This window comes from Nyctereutes procyonoides, unplaced genomic scaffold (genome assembly GCF_905146905.1).
Source record: "Nyctereutes procyonoides isolate TBG_1078 unplaced genomic scaffold, NYPRO_anot_genome, whole genome shotgun sequence".
Classification (NCBI taxonomy): Eukaryota; Metazoa; Chordata; class Mammalia; order Carnivora; family Canidae; genus Nyctereutes; species Nyctereutes procyonoides.
In genome coordinates this window covers 7,899,822-7,917,493 of record NW_026575151.1, presented here as the reverse complement: position 1 = coordinate 7,917,493, position 17,672 = coordinate 7,899,822, and the positions used below count along the sequence as shown (strand labels likewise).

Here is a 17,672-nt window from a genome sequence, read left to right as displayed (position 1 = left end):
TGGACAAATAGATAAACTGTGGTACATCCAGACAATGGAATATTATTCAGCACTTAAAAAGAAATGAGCTATCAAGCCATGAAAAGACAGGAGGAGCCTCAAGTGCGTACTACTTAGTGAAATAAGTCAATTTGAAAGGGCTACATACTCTATGATTCCAGCAATATGACATTCTGGAAAAAGGAAAACTATGGAGGAAAAAAAGATTAGTGGTGGCCAGGGATGGGGGCTAGAGGAGATGAACAGGAGGAGCACAGAGAATTTTTAGGGCAGTGAAAATACTCTGCATGGTATTATAATATATGTCGTTATACATTTGCCTAAACCCATAAAAGGTACAACACCAAAAATGAACCTTATGGTAAACTATGGACTTTGATGACATATCAATATAGATTCATCCTTGGTTAGAAAAAAAAAAAAAGTACCACTCTGGTAAGTGATGTTGATAACAGTGGAAGCTATGCATGTGTGGGGACAGGGGAGTATGGGAAATCTCAGTATCTCCCTCTCAATTTTGTTACAAACCTAAAACTACTCTAAAAATGTTAAGGCTTACAAAAATGAGAAAGAGTGCCTGACACTAACCTTTATCTAGGTAACAGTTGCAGGAAGGGAAAGATAGCAAGTCAGGCAAAATCCTCACAATTTTTTTGCTCTGGTGATTCCTTTCTCCTTTCCCTTTGAACAAGTAAAACTAAAACTTTACCTAACAAAAGGTCATATGCAAAAAAGACCTACATTCTTAAAGGAAGAAAAATGGTGGGGTTATTCTCTTTCCCTTGAAGAATTATTCTTCCCTTTGCCTAATTCACCGCTAGGCAGCTCTGGGTCATCTCTATTCAGCCATCCACTCACCAAATTGGATTTCAGTATCTGTGTTGTAACAGGAACTGGTCCAATGGCCAGAGAGGCAGCATGGACAAAACACAAAAGATACTTACTCTGATAGAACTTACATTATAGTAAGAAATAAACTCTGTGTTGGCTCCAAATCCTACAGATATGCAAAATTTAATAATTTCTCATTACAACTAAATTCTATACCATCGAAACCACTCAGTGGCACTGTCGAGTTGATATCATGGATCATCGTGCATTTCAAGCTTTTTTTTTTTCTAAATGATTATGACTCATGGAACTTGAGCAATACTGAAGAATTATATGGAATATCAAAAGTTTAAGCTAAATACGCTATTATTGACTAGCGTATTGACTAAATACTCTATTATTATTATTACGTCTTATGTCATAAAGGGGAGATTTTTAATTAATTTTCTCAATCAATTAAATCAGGCAAGTCAGTCTTTTGTTAACACCATAATTAATTTAAATAAGAAATTGTCCAATTTTCATTTCCATGTGAGCTGTAGCCCTGATTTCAATGACTGTATTGATGCTGGCTTCTGCTCTAACTCTTCTCTGCCCTAGCCTTCCATTAGAGTCACTGAAAAGGAACGAGATGGGCTGACATGAGTTTCTCATCCTTGTCTAACAGGTTCTAATGAAATTTGTTGAGTTAATTTTCTATCTTTTCTTGTCAGAATTTCTGATGTTACTGAAGTAGAAGTGAAATGGCCAAGAGAAAAGCTGAAAGAGGGGGAAATTGCTCTAGATCATCTGTCCCTAAAAACTTGAAGGCTGGCTAAATTCAGACTCTAAGTCACTTCCTGGGTAGAATAATTACTTTAGAATGACTGTATAATTTTAAGGGTGTCTACAAAGATGTTTATGGCAAATAAACACCAATATTTATGAAACTAGTGTGTCTGAAGAATCAAAGTATATGAAAACAACCTTTCATACAATATAAATAGAGTAACATATGTTTATTAATTTGTTTGGATATGCAACTTCTGCCCCATACCTAAGGCCCTAAGGAAATAAGAATCCCAAAAGCAGTCTTAGATTGCTAGGAACTAACAGTATAAAATAAAAGGCTATAGCAAATCTTAGTTTACCACCCCATCTGGGTAAACCACTTTAACTTTTTCCCTAAAATCCCAAAAGGTTGGATATTCAGAATTTGACAAAGTGTTCAATAAGCATATGCCCTGTTCAGATAATTTCTTGCTTCTGTATCTAAAATCATTTTTTGAGTACCACTATAAGGCATGCATTTAAGAAACCCTTTTTTGGGATGCCTGGGTGGCTCAGCAGTTTAGCATCTGCCTTCAGCTCAGAGTGTCATCCTGGAATCCCAGGATCGAGTCCCACATCAGGCTCCCTGCAATGCAGCCTGCTTCTCCCTCTGCCTATGTCTCTACCTCTCTCTGTGTCCTTCATGAATGAATAAAGTTAAATAAAATTTAAAAATTTAATTAAAAAAATAAATCTTCTAATTTTTAAAATTTCTCCAGCATATAAACATGTTCCTATAAGTATATATGTAGAAAACCATTTAAATGGTTTTAAAAACACCAGTATTAATCCGAAGGCATTCCACATGATTCATATATTGCTTACATGTACCTAAATTATTTTTTGAAGTCAATCATATATAAACAAAATATTTTACAGAACCACAAAAATGACTTTTCTTTATCACGCTACAACAACCTAAAAATGTCAACAGAAGCAGCAGCATTTTGAATAGAAACCCCTTTTTTGCAGTCGTTGAGTAAGTAGCACTGTGATAAATAGTATGGACTCAAGTCAGATTGCCTACATTTGCATTCTACCTCCACCACTTAGGAGCTTTGTGGCTTTTCATAAGTTGCTTAAGTTCTCTGTGACAAAGTCCATGTTAGTAATATGGAGGTAATAGCACTTGCCTAACAGAGTTGGTGAGAAGATGAAATGAAATCTCTCTATTAAGTGTTCAATAGGATGCTTGGCATTTAAGAAGCATTCAGTAAATATTATCACCAGTATGATTAGATCAACAATGTTACTATTTCATGAGCTCAGTCTGTTATGTTTTGTACAAACAGAGCAACTGGTTTTGCATTTTTATAAATGTTTGCAAAAAATCATAACACAATAGGCAAAATATTTGTTATATGATAAGGAGAAAAATCTGTGAAACCCACCTGCTAGCACAAAGATATGGTTTCCTGGTTCTCCTTGCTTAATAATGTAACTCCCTTGCTGGTAGTTTCTCCCATACATGCATTCCACCATGTCTTTGATCTGCTGAGGATCCAGTCTCTTTAGAAACTGATTTTTATTAAGGGCATCTGTAATGAGCTTCTTCTCACTGGTGTAATAGAAAAGATTTGTTAAGTTACAATAATGAATTAAGCTACAATAATGAATACCATGTTTTGTTATTTAGATTTACTTCATTTAAATTCCTGATATTACTACCTATATATTTTTATTTTTTATTTAGTTTTATTTTTTAAGATTATTTATTTATTTATTCATGAGAGACACAGAGAGAGAGAGAGGCAAAGACACAGGCAGAGGGAGAAGCAGGCTCCATGCAGGGAGCCCCATGTAGGACTCAATCCCAGGACTCCAGGATCATGCCCTGGGCTGAAGGCAGGTGCTAAACCACTGAGCCACCCAGTGGCTCAGAATGAATGGAATGGTTTCCATTCTATCTATTGCCTCTTCTGAGTTAAAGAAGTCAGCTCCCTTGGGACTCGCTAGGTTTGCTCAGACACAGAGGGTGATGGTGGTAGACTGGATTCACCTAGGTTTTGATTCTTGGTATGCCTAGACTAGACACAACAGATCTTTCCAATCTCATAATCTATTCATTCCCCAAATCCAAGGCCCTCTTGTTGGTAATCCTAAAAATATTCTGTTTTCTTTTGGAAAAGAAGTAGCTCAAAATAGTTACCCAATCTTCATTACCATAAATTTCAAATGTTTTCATTAACATACTTTATATGTAGATATCACAGAATTATTGAGCTGGCAGAGAAGTGGCCTCGTGGGCTAAAACACAATCTCTGTACAACATATTTGATTTCAGTCAAACAGTGTGATTTCTAAAAATAGGGATTTTTTCCCCCTGTATCTTTAATTCAAACTCTTTCCCATCACTAGCTTTCCTGTTTCAAAACGTGGTATTTTTCTACACAGAAAGTTCTCAAACATAAACTAGACATAAAGTAAAATTTCACAGAGTTGGATACTTCCTTTGTGACCCCCTCCATCAAATCATTAGGTGTACATGAAGTAAACTGAAGAAATTCCTTCTGCCCTATAGTGACTCCATCATCCTTAGAGCCACACAAACTCTTTGAGTACTTTGAGAGCTTACTTCCTCCTGCAACTAAGGTATCGCCAAATCTTGTCATTTCTCTTTACAAAATATCACAGGTATCCATTTTATCAAGGATGTCACCCCAATCCAAGAAAAAAAAATTAGGTCTGAACAACGTTAATAGCTTCTTTTTAGCATTTCAGCTTCTAGTCTCTTTCCCCTGTGGTCTATTCTATACTATATTATCAGATTATTCTTGCTAAAAAACTGACTTCATCTGATCTCATTTTCCCCTCATCTGCTAAAGCAAATAATTCCTTCAACTAATATATACCAAGAAATTACTTTGGCTACACGTTCTTCTCAGAGAGCAAACAGTAGAACTATGAACATAATGCCAAAAAAGCCTCAGCTTTCATGGGCTTTTCATGCTCTCCTAACATTCCAGCCAGTGTTTCATCAATGCCCACATAGCCTAATTTCCCAAAATATGTTCCAAGTGGTGCTCTTCCTTCATAAGCAAAAGTGTGCTCAATTGGAATAATTTTGGAAATTGACAATGCATCCTTTGAGAGTTCAAAGAAACCTTGCAGTAAACAAATCTTTTAAATCGATGTTTCCAAACCTCAATGTCTTTTTTATTTATTTCTTCTTTTGGCTTAACCTCTCTGAACATTCTGTGGAAGTAGTTTGAAAACTCTTTTGTCCATAGCAGAAAATCAACATCCCACAATCTGGTGTTCACCATATCCCATGACTCCACTGTATCCATCCAGTACTTACTTGCTAAAACAAATCCTTTGCTTCAGATAGGCTGGTATCCTCATGGTCTTCTATGCCCGCCAACTTTATCTTTAGGTTTAGCCAGTTTTCTCCTCCAACTTAACTTAGTTTCTTCTCCTCTCAACTGACTGAATCCTTATAACTCTCCCTTTATGATCTAGTCAACTCTGCCTCGATGCTGTAGCTCACACAAAATCTTTTAAGTCTAGTATAAGCTCCTTAAGTGTTGTATTCATGTCTATTAATTCAACAAATTTTATCAAACATTTACTTAGGACATAAAAATTAATTAAGCTTGGTCCATGGCCTCAAAGAGTTCGCAAATCCTTTTAACTTAATTTAGTGTATAACCCTATTAAAATATTCTACTATTAGAAAAGAGTTCTATGACTTCTTCTCCAAACTAGATTATAATTTAAAAAGAAAAGATTTTATTTATTTATTTATTTATTTATTTGACAGAAAGAGAGAGAAAAAGAGTATAAGCAGGGAGAGTGGCAGAGAGAGAAGCAGGCTCCCCATGGAGCAGGGAGCCCGACATGAGGCTTGATTCCAGGACCCTGGGATCATGAACTGAGCTGAAGGCAGATGCTTAACCGACTGAGCCACCCAGTCTAGGCACCTCTAGATTATAAATTCTTAAAGGACTGGGTCTTCTCTTGAATTGTCTTGGAGGCAGCATACAGCAGTGACTGTATGACAAAGAGTATGAATTTTGCCACTCCTATGGTTATTATTGTCCAGATCTTACAGAATAGCCCTCCATGCTCACACAATACAACTTCAAAAGCTAAGTAAAGTCTATTTTTACCAATCTTTTTGAAAGCACTAGAGATCTATCAACATGGCAACAGCCTGAAAAGTCATGATCAACAAGAGAATATGTGCTTGACATTCACCTCTATTTTTTCCTTCAAGGTATTTGCTGAGTCATACACAGCACTGAGCAGTTTTGGCAGTCTCAAATGATTAGGAAGACCAAAGTTAATGTTGAAAGCACACCATGAAGGAAGAATCCTGGTAAACACCCAGAATTTCAGATGGGACACCTGTAAGGCTGCAACCTAGGAGTAAACACCAGCCCAAAACAGGCTAGCTCCAAATAGACTAACTTCAAAATAAATTCCTATTTTGGTTAAAATGACTTGATCCTAGCCTGACTGCCTGCCACAAGCAAAGGTAAATGTCTTCTGTTGGATGTTCACAAAATCTAGAGACTCAAATTTTCTCTAGAGTTTTTCACTAAAGAGTATCTGGCATGACATCAGGCATACCAAGAGAAAAGACCAAATGACTGAAGACCAAGAGAAAAAAAGACAATAGAAGCAGACCTAATATATCAATACATTGCAGGTATCAGATATAGACTTTAATATAACCATATCCAAGGAAAACCATACCTAGGACCATCATAGTCAAATGGCTGAAAACCAAATAGAAGCAGAAAAATCTACAATGCAACTAAAAAAGAGACACATTACCTTAAATGACCAACAACATGACTGACTTACTCCTCAATTGAAAGAACAGAAGCCAGAGACAGTGGGATAGCCCCAAAGAGCTTTAAAATGCCTATTTCCAATATCTTAATCCAGTGAAAACATCTTCAAAAATAAAAGCAAATGAATACCATTTCAAAGTGTCATTCCACTGGCAACAGACTCATAATAGTGGAGAGCTCCAGACAAACAGAAAATGATCCCAGATGTAAACTAATAGATGTTAGAAGGAAGAAAGAGCAATGGAAAAAGTAAATATGTGGATGACTAAAGGAAGCTTATCTTTATAAAAGAGAAATATCAATACATGCTAGATTTTAAAATGTATGATAAATAAAATGTTTGAGAATAATAGCCATGTTGTGAGGGGGGGAAGGGTAGCAGTAAACATACTTTAAGGCCCAGGAAGTAATAAAACTACTAATATATATTATAAATTTAATAAATTAAGGAAGTATGTCATAATTTTGGGTAACCCTTATAAGGTTAGCCAGAGAATGTTTAACCAGAAAGCTAACAGAAAATAAAATGGAATTATGATACACATTTAATTGATCCTAAAAAATGTCAAAAAAGTAGAGGAAAAGAAATCAAAGGAAAAGAAACAAACATTAATAAGCAAATATTTTCATTTACACTAAAGATAAACATACTAAATACTGCAATTAAAAGATTGTCAGATTGAAAAATAAAAAGGAAATACGAAATGTGTGTTACCTATAAGAAGCATTCCCTAAAGTTAAGGATATAGAAAGGCTGCAAATAAGATGGTAGGAAGAGGTATTTATCCTATATAAAAGCCAATTATAAAAGAAAATGTTCCTGAGGCAGGAAAGTAGACTTTAATGAAAAGTACATTTCTGGAAATGAGGGATATTTCACTTTGATATGATCAGGAAGATACAGGTATTCTAAATCCATATGCAATTAACTAGATAGCATCAAATATAAAAACAAAATTGACAAAAATAAAAGAATAAACTAATCCACAATTATTTGGAGAGATTTTAACACATCCCTTTAAGTAACTCACAGAACAAGTGGACAAAAATTAGTCAGAACATAGCTCTAAACAACTGATTATCAAACTTAATTTCCTGACCTCATTGATAGTCTAAAAGATTACATTTGGGGCACCTGAGTGGCTCAGTCAATTAAGTGTCCAATTCCTGGTTTCAGCTCAGGTCATGATCATAGGATATGAGACTAAGCCCAGCAATACGCTACACACTGGGCATGGAGCTTGCTTTAGATTGTCTTTTTCCCTCTCCCTCTGTCCCTCCCTACCTCCCCCTCAAAAAGAAAAAGAAAAGATAAGATTGCATTCAACAAATTCAGAATACACATTCTTTTCATGTACACAAAAACCTTCATGAATATTGACCATATGGTGAGCCATAAAGCAAGTCTCAACAATACAAAGTATGTTATTTGAACAGTAGAATTAAGCTAGAAATCAATAATAAAAAATAATTTAAAAATTCTCAAGTGTTTAAGAATTGAGTAACACAATTTTTGAGCAATACACTTACTTTTTTATTTTTTATTTTTATTTCTATGTTTTTTAGAAAGAGGAGAGAGTGAGCATGTGCATGAGCAGGGCAGTGGGAGGGATAAAGGCAGAGGGAGAAGGAGAGAGAGAATTTCAAGCAGGCTCCACACTCAGCATGGAGCCCAATGCAGGGCTCAATCTCATGACCCCGAGATCATGACCCTCATGAACCAAAAAGCAAGAGTCAGATGCTTAACTGACTGAGCTACCTAATGGTGCCTCAAGCAATACATTTCTAAATAGCCCACTGATCAATGATTAAATAATAAGGAAAATCAAATCGTATTTTGAAATAAGTGATAAAAATGTAACATACTAAAACTTGTGAGGTGTACATAAATCATGCTACGAGAAAAACTTACAGTATTAAATAGATACACTGGAAAAGAGGAAAGGTAAAAGTGAATAACTCGACTGCTAGAAGAAGAAAAGCAGAGTGAGCTCAAAAAAGAAAGTAAACAATAAAATGGAAGCAGAAAAATAGTAAAGCAGGAAAAAAAGTACAATGAAGAGAATCAACACAGCACAAAATAGTTTTTAGAAAGACATAAAACTGAGGAATTTATGGCAATACAAGGAGACAAAATAATTAACAATATTAAAAATCAGAAGGGAGACATCTCTATAGATATTACAGGTACAGAAAGAAATGAGTGGGCAGGGGCAGCCCAGGTGGCTCAGTGGTTTAGCACCGCCTTCGGCTCAGAACGTGATCCTGGGGACCCGGGGTCGAGTCCCACGTCGGGCTCCCTGCCTGGAGCCTGCTTCTCCCTCTGCCTGTGTCTCTGCCTCTCTCTCTGTCTCCCATGAATGAATGAATGAATGAATGAATGAATGAATGAATAAATAAATAAATAAATAAAATCTTTAAAAAAAAAAAGAAATGAGTGGGCAGTATAACCAACTCCTAAAATTTAGATGAAATTAAAAACTTCCTGGAAAAATACAACAAACCACATCTGACAAAAGAATAAAAAAGTGATTAGCCATTAGGAAAATTAAACAAAAAATATTCCATGCTCATGGATTGGCAGAATTAATATTGTGAAAATGTCAATGTTACCCAGGGCAGTTTACACGTTTAATGCAATCCCTATCAAAATACCATGGACTTTCTTCAGAGAGTGAGAACAAATTATTTTAAGATTTGTGTGGAATCAGAAAAGACCCCGAATAGCCAGGGGAATTTTAAAAAAGAAAACCATATCTGGGGGCATCACAATCCCAGATTTCAGGTTGGACTACAAAGCTGTGGTCATTAAGACAGTGTGGTACTGGCACAAAAACAGACACACAGATCAATGGAACAGAATAGAGAACCCAGAAGTGGACCCTGAACTTTATGGTCAACTAATATTCGATAAAGGAGGAAAGACTATCCACTGGAAGAAAGACAGTCTCTTCAATAAACGGTGCTGGGAAAATTGGACATCCACATGCAGAAGAATGAAACTAGACCACTCTCTTGCACCATACACAAAGATAAACTCAAAATGGATGAAAGATCTAAATGTGAGACAAGATTCCATCAGAATCCTAGAGGAGAACACAGGCAACACCCTTTTTGAACTCGGCCACAGTAACTTCTTGCAAGATACATCCACGAAGGCAAAAGAAACAAAAGCAAAAATGAACTATTGGGACTTCATCAAGATAAGAAGCTTTTGCTCAGCAAAGGATACAGTCAACAAAACTCAAAGACAACCTACAGGATGGGAGAAGATATTTGCAAATGACGTATCAGATAAAGGGCTAGTTTCCAAAATCTATAAAGAACTTATTAAACTCAACACCAAAGAAACAAACAATCCAAACATGAAATGGGCAAAAGACATGAAGAGAAATCTCACAGAAGAAGACATAGATATGGCCAACATGCACATGAGAAAATGCTCCGCATCACTTGCCATCAGGGAAATACAAATCAAAACCACAATGAGATACCACCTCACACCAGTGAGAATGGGGAAAATTAACAAGGCAGGAAACAACAGATGTTGGAGAGGATGCGGAGAAAAGGGAACCCTCTTGGACTGCTGGTGGGAATGTGAACTGGTGCAGCCACTCTGGAAAACTGTGTGGAGGTTCCTCAAAGAGTTAAAAATAGACCTGCCCTACGACCCAGCAATTGCACTGTTGGGGATTTACCCCAAAGATACAGATGCAGTGAAATGCCAGGACACCTGCACCCCAATGTTGATAGCAGAAATAGTCAAGCTGTGGAAGGAGCTATGATGTCCTTAGACAGAAGAATGGATAAAGAAGATGTGGTCTATGTATACAATGGAATATTCCTCAGCCATTAGAAACGACAAATACCCACCATTTGCTTCAACGTGGATGGAACTGGAGGGTATTATGCTGAGTGAAGTAAGTCAATCGGAGAAGGACAAACATTGTATGTTCTCATTCATTTGGGGAATATAAATAATAGTGAAAGGGAATAGAAGGGAAGGGAGAAGAAATGTGCGGGAAATATCAGAAAGGGACACAGAACATAAAGACTCCTAACTCTGGGAAACGAACTAGGGGTGGTGGAAGGGGAGGAGAGTGGGGGTGGGGGTGACTGGGTACGGGCACTGAGGGGGGCACTTGATGGGATGAGCACTGGGTATTATTCTGTATGTTGGTAAACTGAACACCAATAAAAAATAAATTTATTATGAAAAAAAGAAAAATTAAACAAAAAATAAACTATCTCACAAAAGGAATTCTAGACCCTACCATTAAGTTTTCCATACACTTATGGAAAAAATATTAATCGTAATAATCTTTTCCAGAAAAAAAAAGAATTTCTCCCAACTTACTTTAGAGTATGACAATAGCCTGATAACAAAATCCACATCACAAGAAAGAAAAATTAATGTAATTAACCACATGAAAACAACAAAGGATAAAAAAAAATAGCAAAATCTTATTGGATGCAGAAAAAGTATTTGATAAAATCAAACACCTATATGATTTCTAAATTTTAAAAAAGCTCTTAGCAAATTAGAAATAGACTGGAATGGAATCTCATTAATCTAATAAAAGGTTATGTATAGAATAAAACAAAAACAGAAATGGTAAAACACATGGTAAAATACTGAGAGCTTTCCTTGAGGTATCAGAAATGGGATGTTTCAATTTGATCCTGAACCAAAAGTCTGAGCAAATGTAATAAGGTGAGAAAAAAAGAAAAAATATCAAAGATGTAACAAAGGAAAAGAAGAAATAAACCTGCCATCCTTCCTAAACCTATCCTAAAGATATGCTGTGTAAGTGGTAAACTATTAAAATTAACAACTGATTTCAACAACTGGATATAAGTCTCCAAACAAATTCAATTATATTCCTCTATCCCATAATCAAAAAACTAAAAAATGAAAATTTTTAAGTTATGTCACTTTAAAAAGATAACAAAACATCAACCATACAGAATTATATCAAACAGAAATGTGTAAGACCCCTACAAAGAGAAGTATAAAATATTAAGAGAAATGAAAGAAAGAGATGGAGGCATATACCACAGTTGTGGATGAGAAGACTAAAGTGTTTAATGATGTCAAATCTACTTAGACTAATTAGGTTCAATGAAACCCCAATCTACATTCTGAAAAAAAAATTTATGAAAATGAACAAGCTGATTCTAAAATTCTTAGTCACAAAAAGGCCCAAGAATAGCCATCACAACAGTGAACAACAACAAGGTTGGAAGTCTTAAAGTAATAGATATCAGGAATTACTATACATCAAAATAATTAGAAGAATATACTCATGCCACAAGAATGAACTAAAAGACCTGTAGAACGGAGTAGAAAGTCCAAAAATCCACTTACATATACATAAATACTTAATTTAGGACGACGGTTGTACTACAGAGCTATGGGGAAAAACAGACATCAATGGAAAATACATACTTCTAAAATGGTTCACCCTTGTGCATTACCAAGGAAAAGATAACCCAAACCAAAGCCAGATAGCACAGCATACATAGCAGAATGGCTAAAATGAAAAAAAAAAAAAAAAAAAAAACGGACAATGCCAAATGCTGCTGAGCATGTAGAGTAACTTAAAACTCATTAAGTTACTAGTGGGAGTATGCATTTGTTCAACTACTTTGGAAAATTACACAGCAATCTAAATTAAATGTAAACTTAGATAAAATGTACGACCCAGCAATTCCATTCCTAGGTAGATAACCATCATAAATTATACATATATAATTTATATATAATATATATTATGTATACTATATATATAATATATATATATAACATACTGTGTATGTGTAGATAGATATAGATACAGATAAATATATACAAAGAGAGAGAGACATACATGACAAATTGTTCATGGCAGCCTTACTCAAAATTGCTAAATACAGGGACACCTGGGTTCAGTTAAGTGTTTGTCTTTGGCTCAGATCATGATCTTAGGGTCCTGGGATCAAGCCCCACACTGGCCTTCCTGCTCAACTGAATGAATAATCTTTTAAAAAGTTGCTAAATTAAAAAAAAATAAAAAGTTGATAAATACCAAAATTAACCAAATGCCCAACAACAGTAGAATTGATAAACTGTGGTATAACCACCCAATAACTACTACACAGCAATGTTAATTAATAAATTAGTAATTATTAACAATAAATAATAAATTACTGCCACATACAATAACATAAGTGAATCTTGCTATATAAACCAAGCAAGCTAGGAACGCCTGGGTAGCTCTGTGGTTAAGCGTCTGCCTTCAGCCCAGGGCGTGATCCTGGAGACCCAGGATCAAGTCCCACATCGAGCTCCCTGCATGGAGCCTGCTTCTCCCTCTGCCTGTGTCTCTGTCTCTCTCTCTGTGTCTCTCATGAATACATAAATAAAATATTTTTTAAAGTACAAATTTAATTTATTTTTATTTATTTATGATAGTCACACACACACAGAGAGAGAGAGAGGCAGAGACACAGGCAGAGGGAGAAGCAGGCTCCATGCACCGGGAGCCCGATACAGGATTCGATCCCGGGTCTCCAGGATCGCGCCTTGAGCCAAAGGCAGGCGCCAAACCGCTGCGCCACCCAGGGATCCCCATAAATAAAATATTAAAATAAATAAATAAACCAAGCAAGCTAGACTCTATAGAGTACATACCCTATAAATCATTAAAATAAAATTCAAAAAAATTGGGGTGCCTGGGTGGCTCAGTCAATTAAGCATCTGCCTTTGACTCAGGTCATGATCTTGGGGTCCTGGGATTGAGCCACTTGACCAGATCCCTGCTCAGTGGGGAGCCTGCTTCTCCCTCTCCCTCTTGCCTCCTCCCCACTCATGCATGCTTTCTCTCAAATAAATAAATAAAATCTTTTTAAAAATTCAAAAATAGGCAAAAAGTAATCTGTGATAATACTAGCACAGACACTGGCTACCTTTGAGGTAGATAATGGGTAGAAATTAGAAGGGAAAAAGGGAGACTGAGGTGCTGGGAATGATCGATTACCTAATCTGTTTGGTGGTTACCTGGGCTTGTTCACTTTATGATTTACATACTTCAATGAAAAGTTAATTTTAAAAAATGTGTATATAGCTTTGGAGTCCGAAAATCCTAGGTTCAAATCTCAGCTCGGCCGCATCCTTGCTGTACAACCCTGGCCAAGTCACTGAACCTTTCCGAATCTCAGACTTCTCCCCTGTGAATTGAATAGAGCATGGTAATCATATCTACTTCACTGGAATATTATGCACATTAACTAAGGCGCCAATAAATACTTTAAAAATGGCAGTAGTAGTAATTAGCGATGGCGATTGTCATAGCATGTTTTGGGGGGTGGGTGGGGGGTGGGTCATACTTTCTAAAAAAACAAAAACAAAAACCGTACTTTCTGACTGCAGTGGTAGTAGAAAGACAATTATGATCCAGTCTAGATCCACTGTTAGGTCTTTGTTATTATGACATTTTTTTCTTCTGATTTGAAAAAGCAGTCAAAATTAAAACATTTCATACGTCCTTAGAAGTTAGAGTGGAATGGGAAAAGTTCTAGAAACCAGGGAGAAACAAAGAGGCACTGCCAAGATACTCAGCCTCAGTTCCTCCAGCAGGGCTGGAACTCAAATCCCTGTCTATTGGCGGCAGCATCAGTGATCCTCCAGTAATCCTTTTACATCCTCCACTTATTTAATCAACATTCTTGGAAGCAGTAAATTTCTGCCCTCTAAATTGCTTCAGGAAATTTAATTTGTCAAAGTCCACCAACAGTTCCTGTTATATAGGATCCTCCATCTTCTTTCTCTGGTCCCAAAGATTAGAAGCCTGTGTTCTCACTATTTGCTTTTGTTGGGCAACAGCACATATCCTGCAAACCTTCTTTGCACAAGGCTCAGTGCAAAGCAGGCGCCAGTGGCCTCTGCCTTCTTTCTTATCCTCTCAAGGATTTCTTGTGAGCATAGAAGTTGAGGCATGCAACTTGTGTGGCATTTCATAGCTTAATTATATATACAAAAAGAAAGCCTACTGTAAAGCCTATTTGTCAAGGGCACAAGATCTGGAGCCAAAATGCCAGGGTTTGATTCCCAATTCTACCCCTTATGAACTGGGGAACCCTGGGCAAGTCACTTAATCTCGAGTTTTCTCAGCTGTAAAATTACAATGAACACAGTCCAGGGGTTAGGGAATTTCTATGACAATTTAATGAGTTCACAGTATAAACCTCTAAGAACAGCACCCCGCATGTAAAATATATTACCTAAGGGATAGCTATTACTCATAAGTCAGCAAGTTCCCAGCAACTTAAAAACCTGTAAGTCAAAACAGCCCTAAAACCTATACTTAAGTCCTGTCTTGGTTTTATTGTGAGAGACCCCTTCACAATGGTGGTAAAACTCCTGACAATCCAGCCTCCCTGACTGTCTAGCCTCCAGGTGCTCAGAGAACCTGTGGCCCACTGACTTACCTGCAGGTCCACAAATGTGCCAGGCCACCCTGTCTCCTCGCCAGCCATTCCTCCTTCAAAACCCAGCTCGAGATCATCTTTCATGGAGCTTTTCCTGATCCCACCAAGCAAAGTATGCTCCCTCCTTCCTCTGTAGACCTACCTCTTTGAATATGAATCACACAAGACTGCCATACATGTTAGTTTCCCCAAAGAGACTGTGATCTCCAATGGGGTGACTATGTTTTCTTCATCTTCTTATGACCTAAACTCTACAAGTGCACCTGGCACACAGGAGGAACTGGACAAGATCAAGAATGCTAATGGACAAGCAAATTCTTTCTCCTAGTTTAAAAATTATGGGTTCAGAGACAAGAGTGGAGATGAAGAATGTCAGTTACTTGGTAAATAAGCCACAGATAATAAGTAAAATAAGCATCTCTTGATTTCCTTTTCCCCCAAAATTTTTGAGCAATAAACCAACAAGAAAAAAACCCTAATAAATGCACATTTATTTGAGAAACTAGATTGAGGAAGATGAGATCATTCCATGATAATCAGAAAATGAGCATGACTTTCTCCCATCAGCTCTCTCACCCTATTGCCCATGTAATTAAATACAGTTGTAATTTAATCATGTTTACTGTTACTTCACGCTCACGACAAAGACTTCTCACTCACTTTCTTAAATGTGTGCAGATGATCCTATTCCCATGAGCATCCAAGAACAGAGTTTAATAATGAAATGTTGAAAACAACCAACATTTACAAGGAAGTTAATCTGACACACTCAATGATATGCATAATCGTCATTGTGCTGCATGGTAATTAGGTAGAAATGGTAAATAGTTCCCTTAAAGGTCTGTAATGAGTATTGCTCTTAAATTGGCACATTGAACATTTCTGGAGTCAGCTGCAAGGAAGCCTTTTCCTATAATAAAATACTGGTTCCCAATAGTCATTGCACATTATGATCCTCTGGGGAGATTTTATAAATCCTGACGCCCAGGGTGCTCACCTCAAACCAATTTAATAAGACTCCCTGGCGGTTGAACCTCAAGCATCAGTATTTTTAAATACTCCCCAGGTGATTACAATGTGCACTCAAGGTGAAGAATTACAGCTGTAAACAAGAAAATGCAAGGGAGCTTGAAGTGCTCCTTTTCCTCTACTAAAGGCTCATGGAGCAATCAATGAATTACTATCAAGTAATTAATGATGATTGATTAATTAATAATAATTTAATTTGTCACAGGACTTTTCCATGTCTCATTCTCCTCTGCAATATTACAAATAAACACAGAAATGAGAAAATCATTATTCTCTCTCTCCTTCCAGGAAACTACATAGAACCTGAAATGCATCCTAGCACATTGGGGCAATGCTGTCAAGTCAGCCCCAGGACTCCGGACTTTAAAAAAAAAATGTGTCTCTTGTAGACAGCAAATAGATGGGTCCTGTTTTTTTATCCAGTCTGAAACTCTGCGCCTTTTGATGGGGTCATTAAGCCCATTCATGTTCAGAGTTACTTGAACTTCTTCTTAAAGGGGAGTTTTAAGAGTCCCCCTTAAAATTTCTTGCAGAGCTGGTTTGGAGGTCACATATTCTTTCAGTTCCTGCCTGTCTTGGAAGCTCTTTATCTCTCCTTCCATTTTGAATGAGAGCCTTGCTGGATAAAGTATTCTTGGTTGCATGTTCTTCTCATTTAGGACCCTGAATATATCCTGCCAGCCCTTTCTGGCCTGCCACGTCTCTGTGGAGAGGTCTGCTGTTACCCTAATATTCCTCCCCATGAAAGTCAGGGACTTCTTGTCTCTTGCTGCTTTAAGGATCTTCTCTTTATCTTTGGAATTTGCAAGCTTCACTATTAGATGTCGAGGTGTTGAACGGTTTTTATTGATTTTAGGGGGGGATCTCTCTATTTCCTGGATCTGAATGCCTGTTTCCCTTCCCAGATTGGGAAAGTTTTCAGCTAGGATTTGTTCAAATACATATTCTGGCCCTCTGTCCCTTTCGGCGCCCTCGGGAACCCCAATTAAACGTAGGTTTTTCTTCCTTAGAGTGTCATTTATTTGCCTTAATCTGTCTTCATGGTTCTTTAATTGTTTATCTCTTTTTTCCTCAGTTTCCCTCCTTGCCATTAACTTGTCTTCTATGTCACTCACTCGTTCTTCCACCTCGTTAACCCTCGTCGTTAGGACTTCTAGTTTGGATTGCATCTCATTCAATTGATTTTTAATTTCTGCCTGATTGGATCTAAATTCTGCAGTCATGAAGTCTCGTGAGGCCTTAATGCTTTTTTCTAGAGCCACCAGTAGCTGTAGAATAGTGCTTCTGAATTGGCTTTCTGACATTGAAGTGTAATCCAGATTTTGTAACTCTGTGGGAGAGAGGGACCTACAACCTGAAAATAAAAGGTTGGAGAACCATTTACCATTCAAATGGTTCTCAAAATATACCCTAAAAACTACAGAACACTTCTGAAAGAAATTGAGGAAGACACAAAGAGTTGGAAAAATATTCCATGCTCATGGATTGGCAGAATTAATATTGTGAAAATGTCAATGTTACCCAGGGCAATTTACACGTATAATGCAATCCCTATCAAAATACCATGGACTTTCTTCAGAGACTTAGAACAAATTATTTTAAGATTTGTGTGGAATCAGAAAAGACCCCAAACAGCCAGGGGAATTTTAAAAAAAGAAAACCATATCTGGGGGCATCACAATGCCAGATTTCAGGTTGTACTACAAAGCTGTGTTCATCAAGACAGTGTGG

General features: G+C 36.9%; 1 protein-coding gene across 1 annotated transcript in view; it reads right to left on the bottom strand.

The window, feature by feature from the left end:
• The window catches only part of PRKG2 (protein kinase cGMP-dependent 2), a 102,711-nt gene that overhangs the window by 63,127 nt on the left and 21,912 nt on the right, over positions 1 to 17,672 (bottom strand). The window contains exon 3 of the mRNA XM_055313229.1: positions 3,033 to 3,199. Coding sequence (XP_055169204.1) covers positions 3,033 to 3,199 — 167 coding nt within the window. The remainder of the gene's footprint in view (positions 1 to 3,032; positions 3,200 to 17,672) is intronic.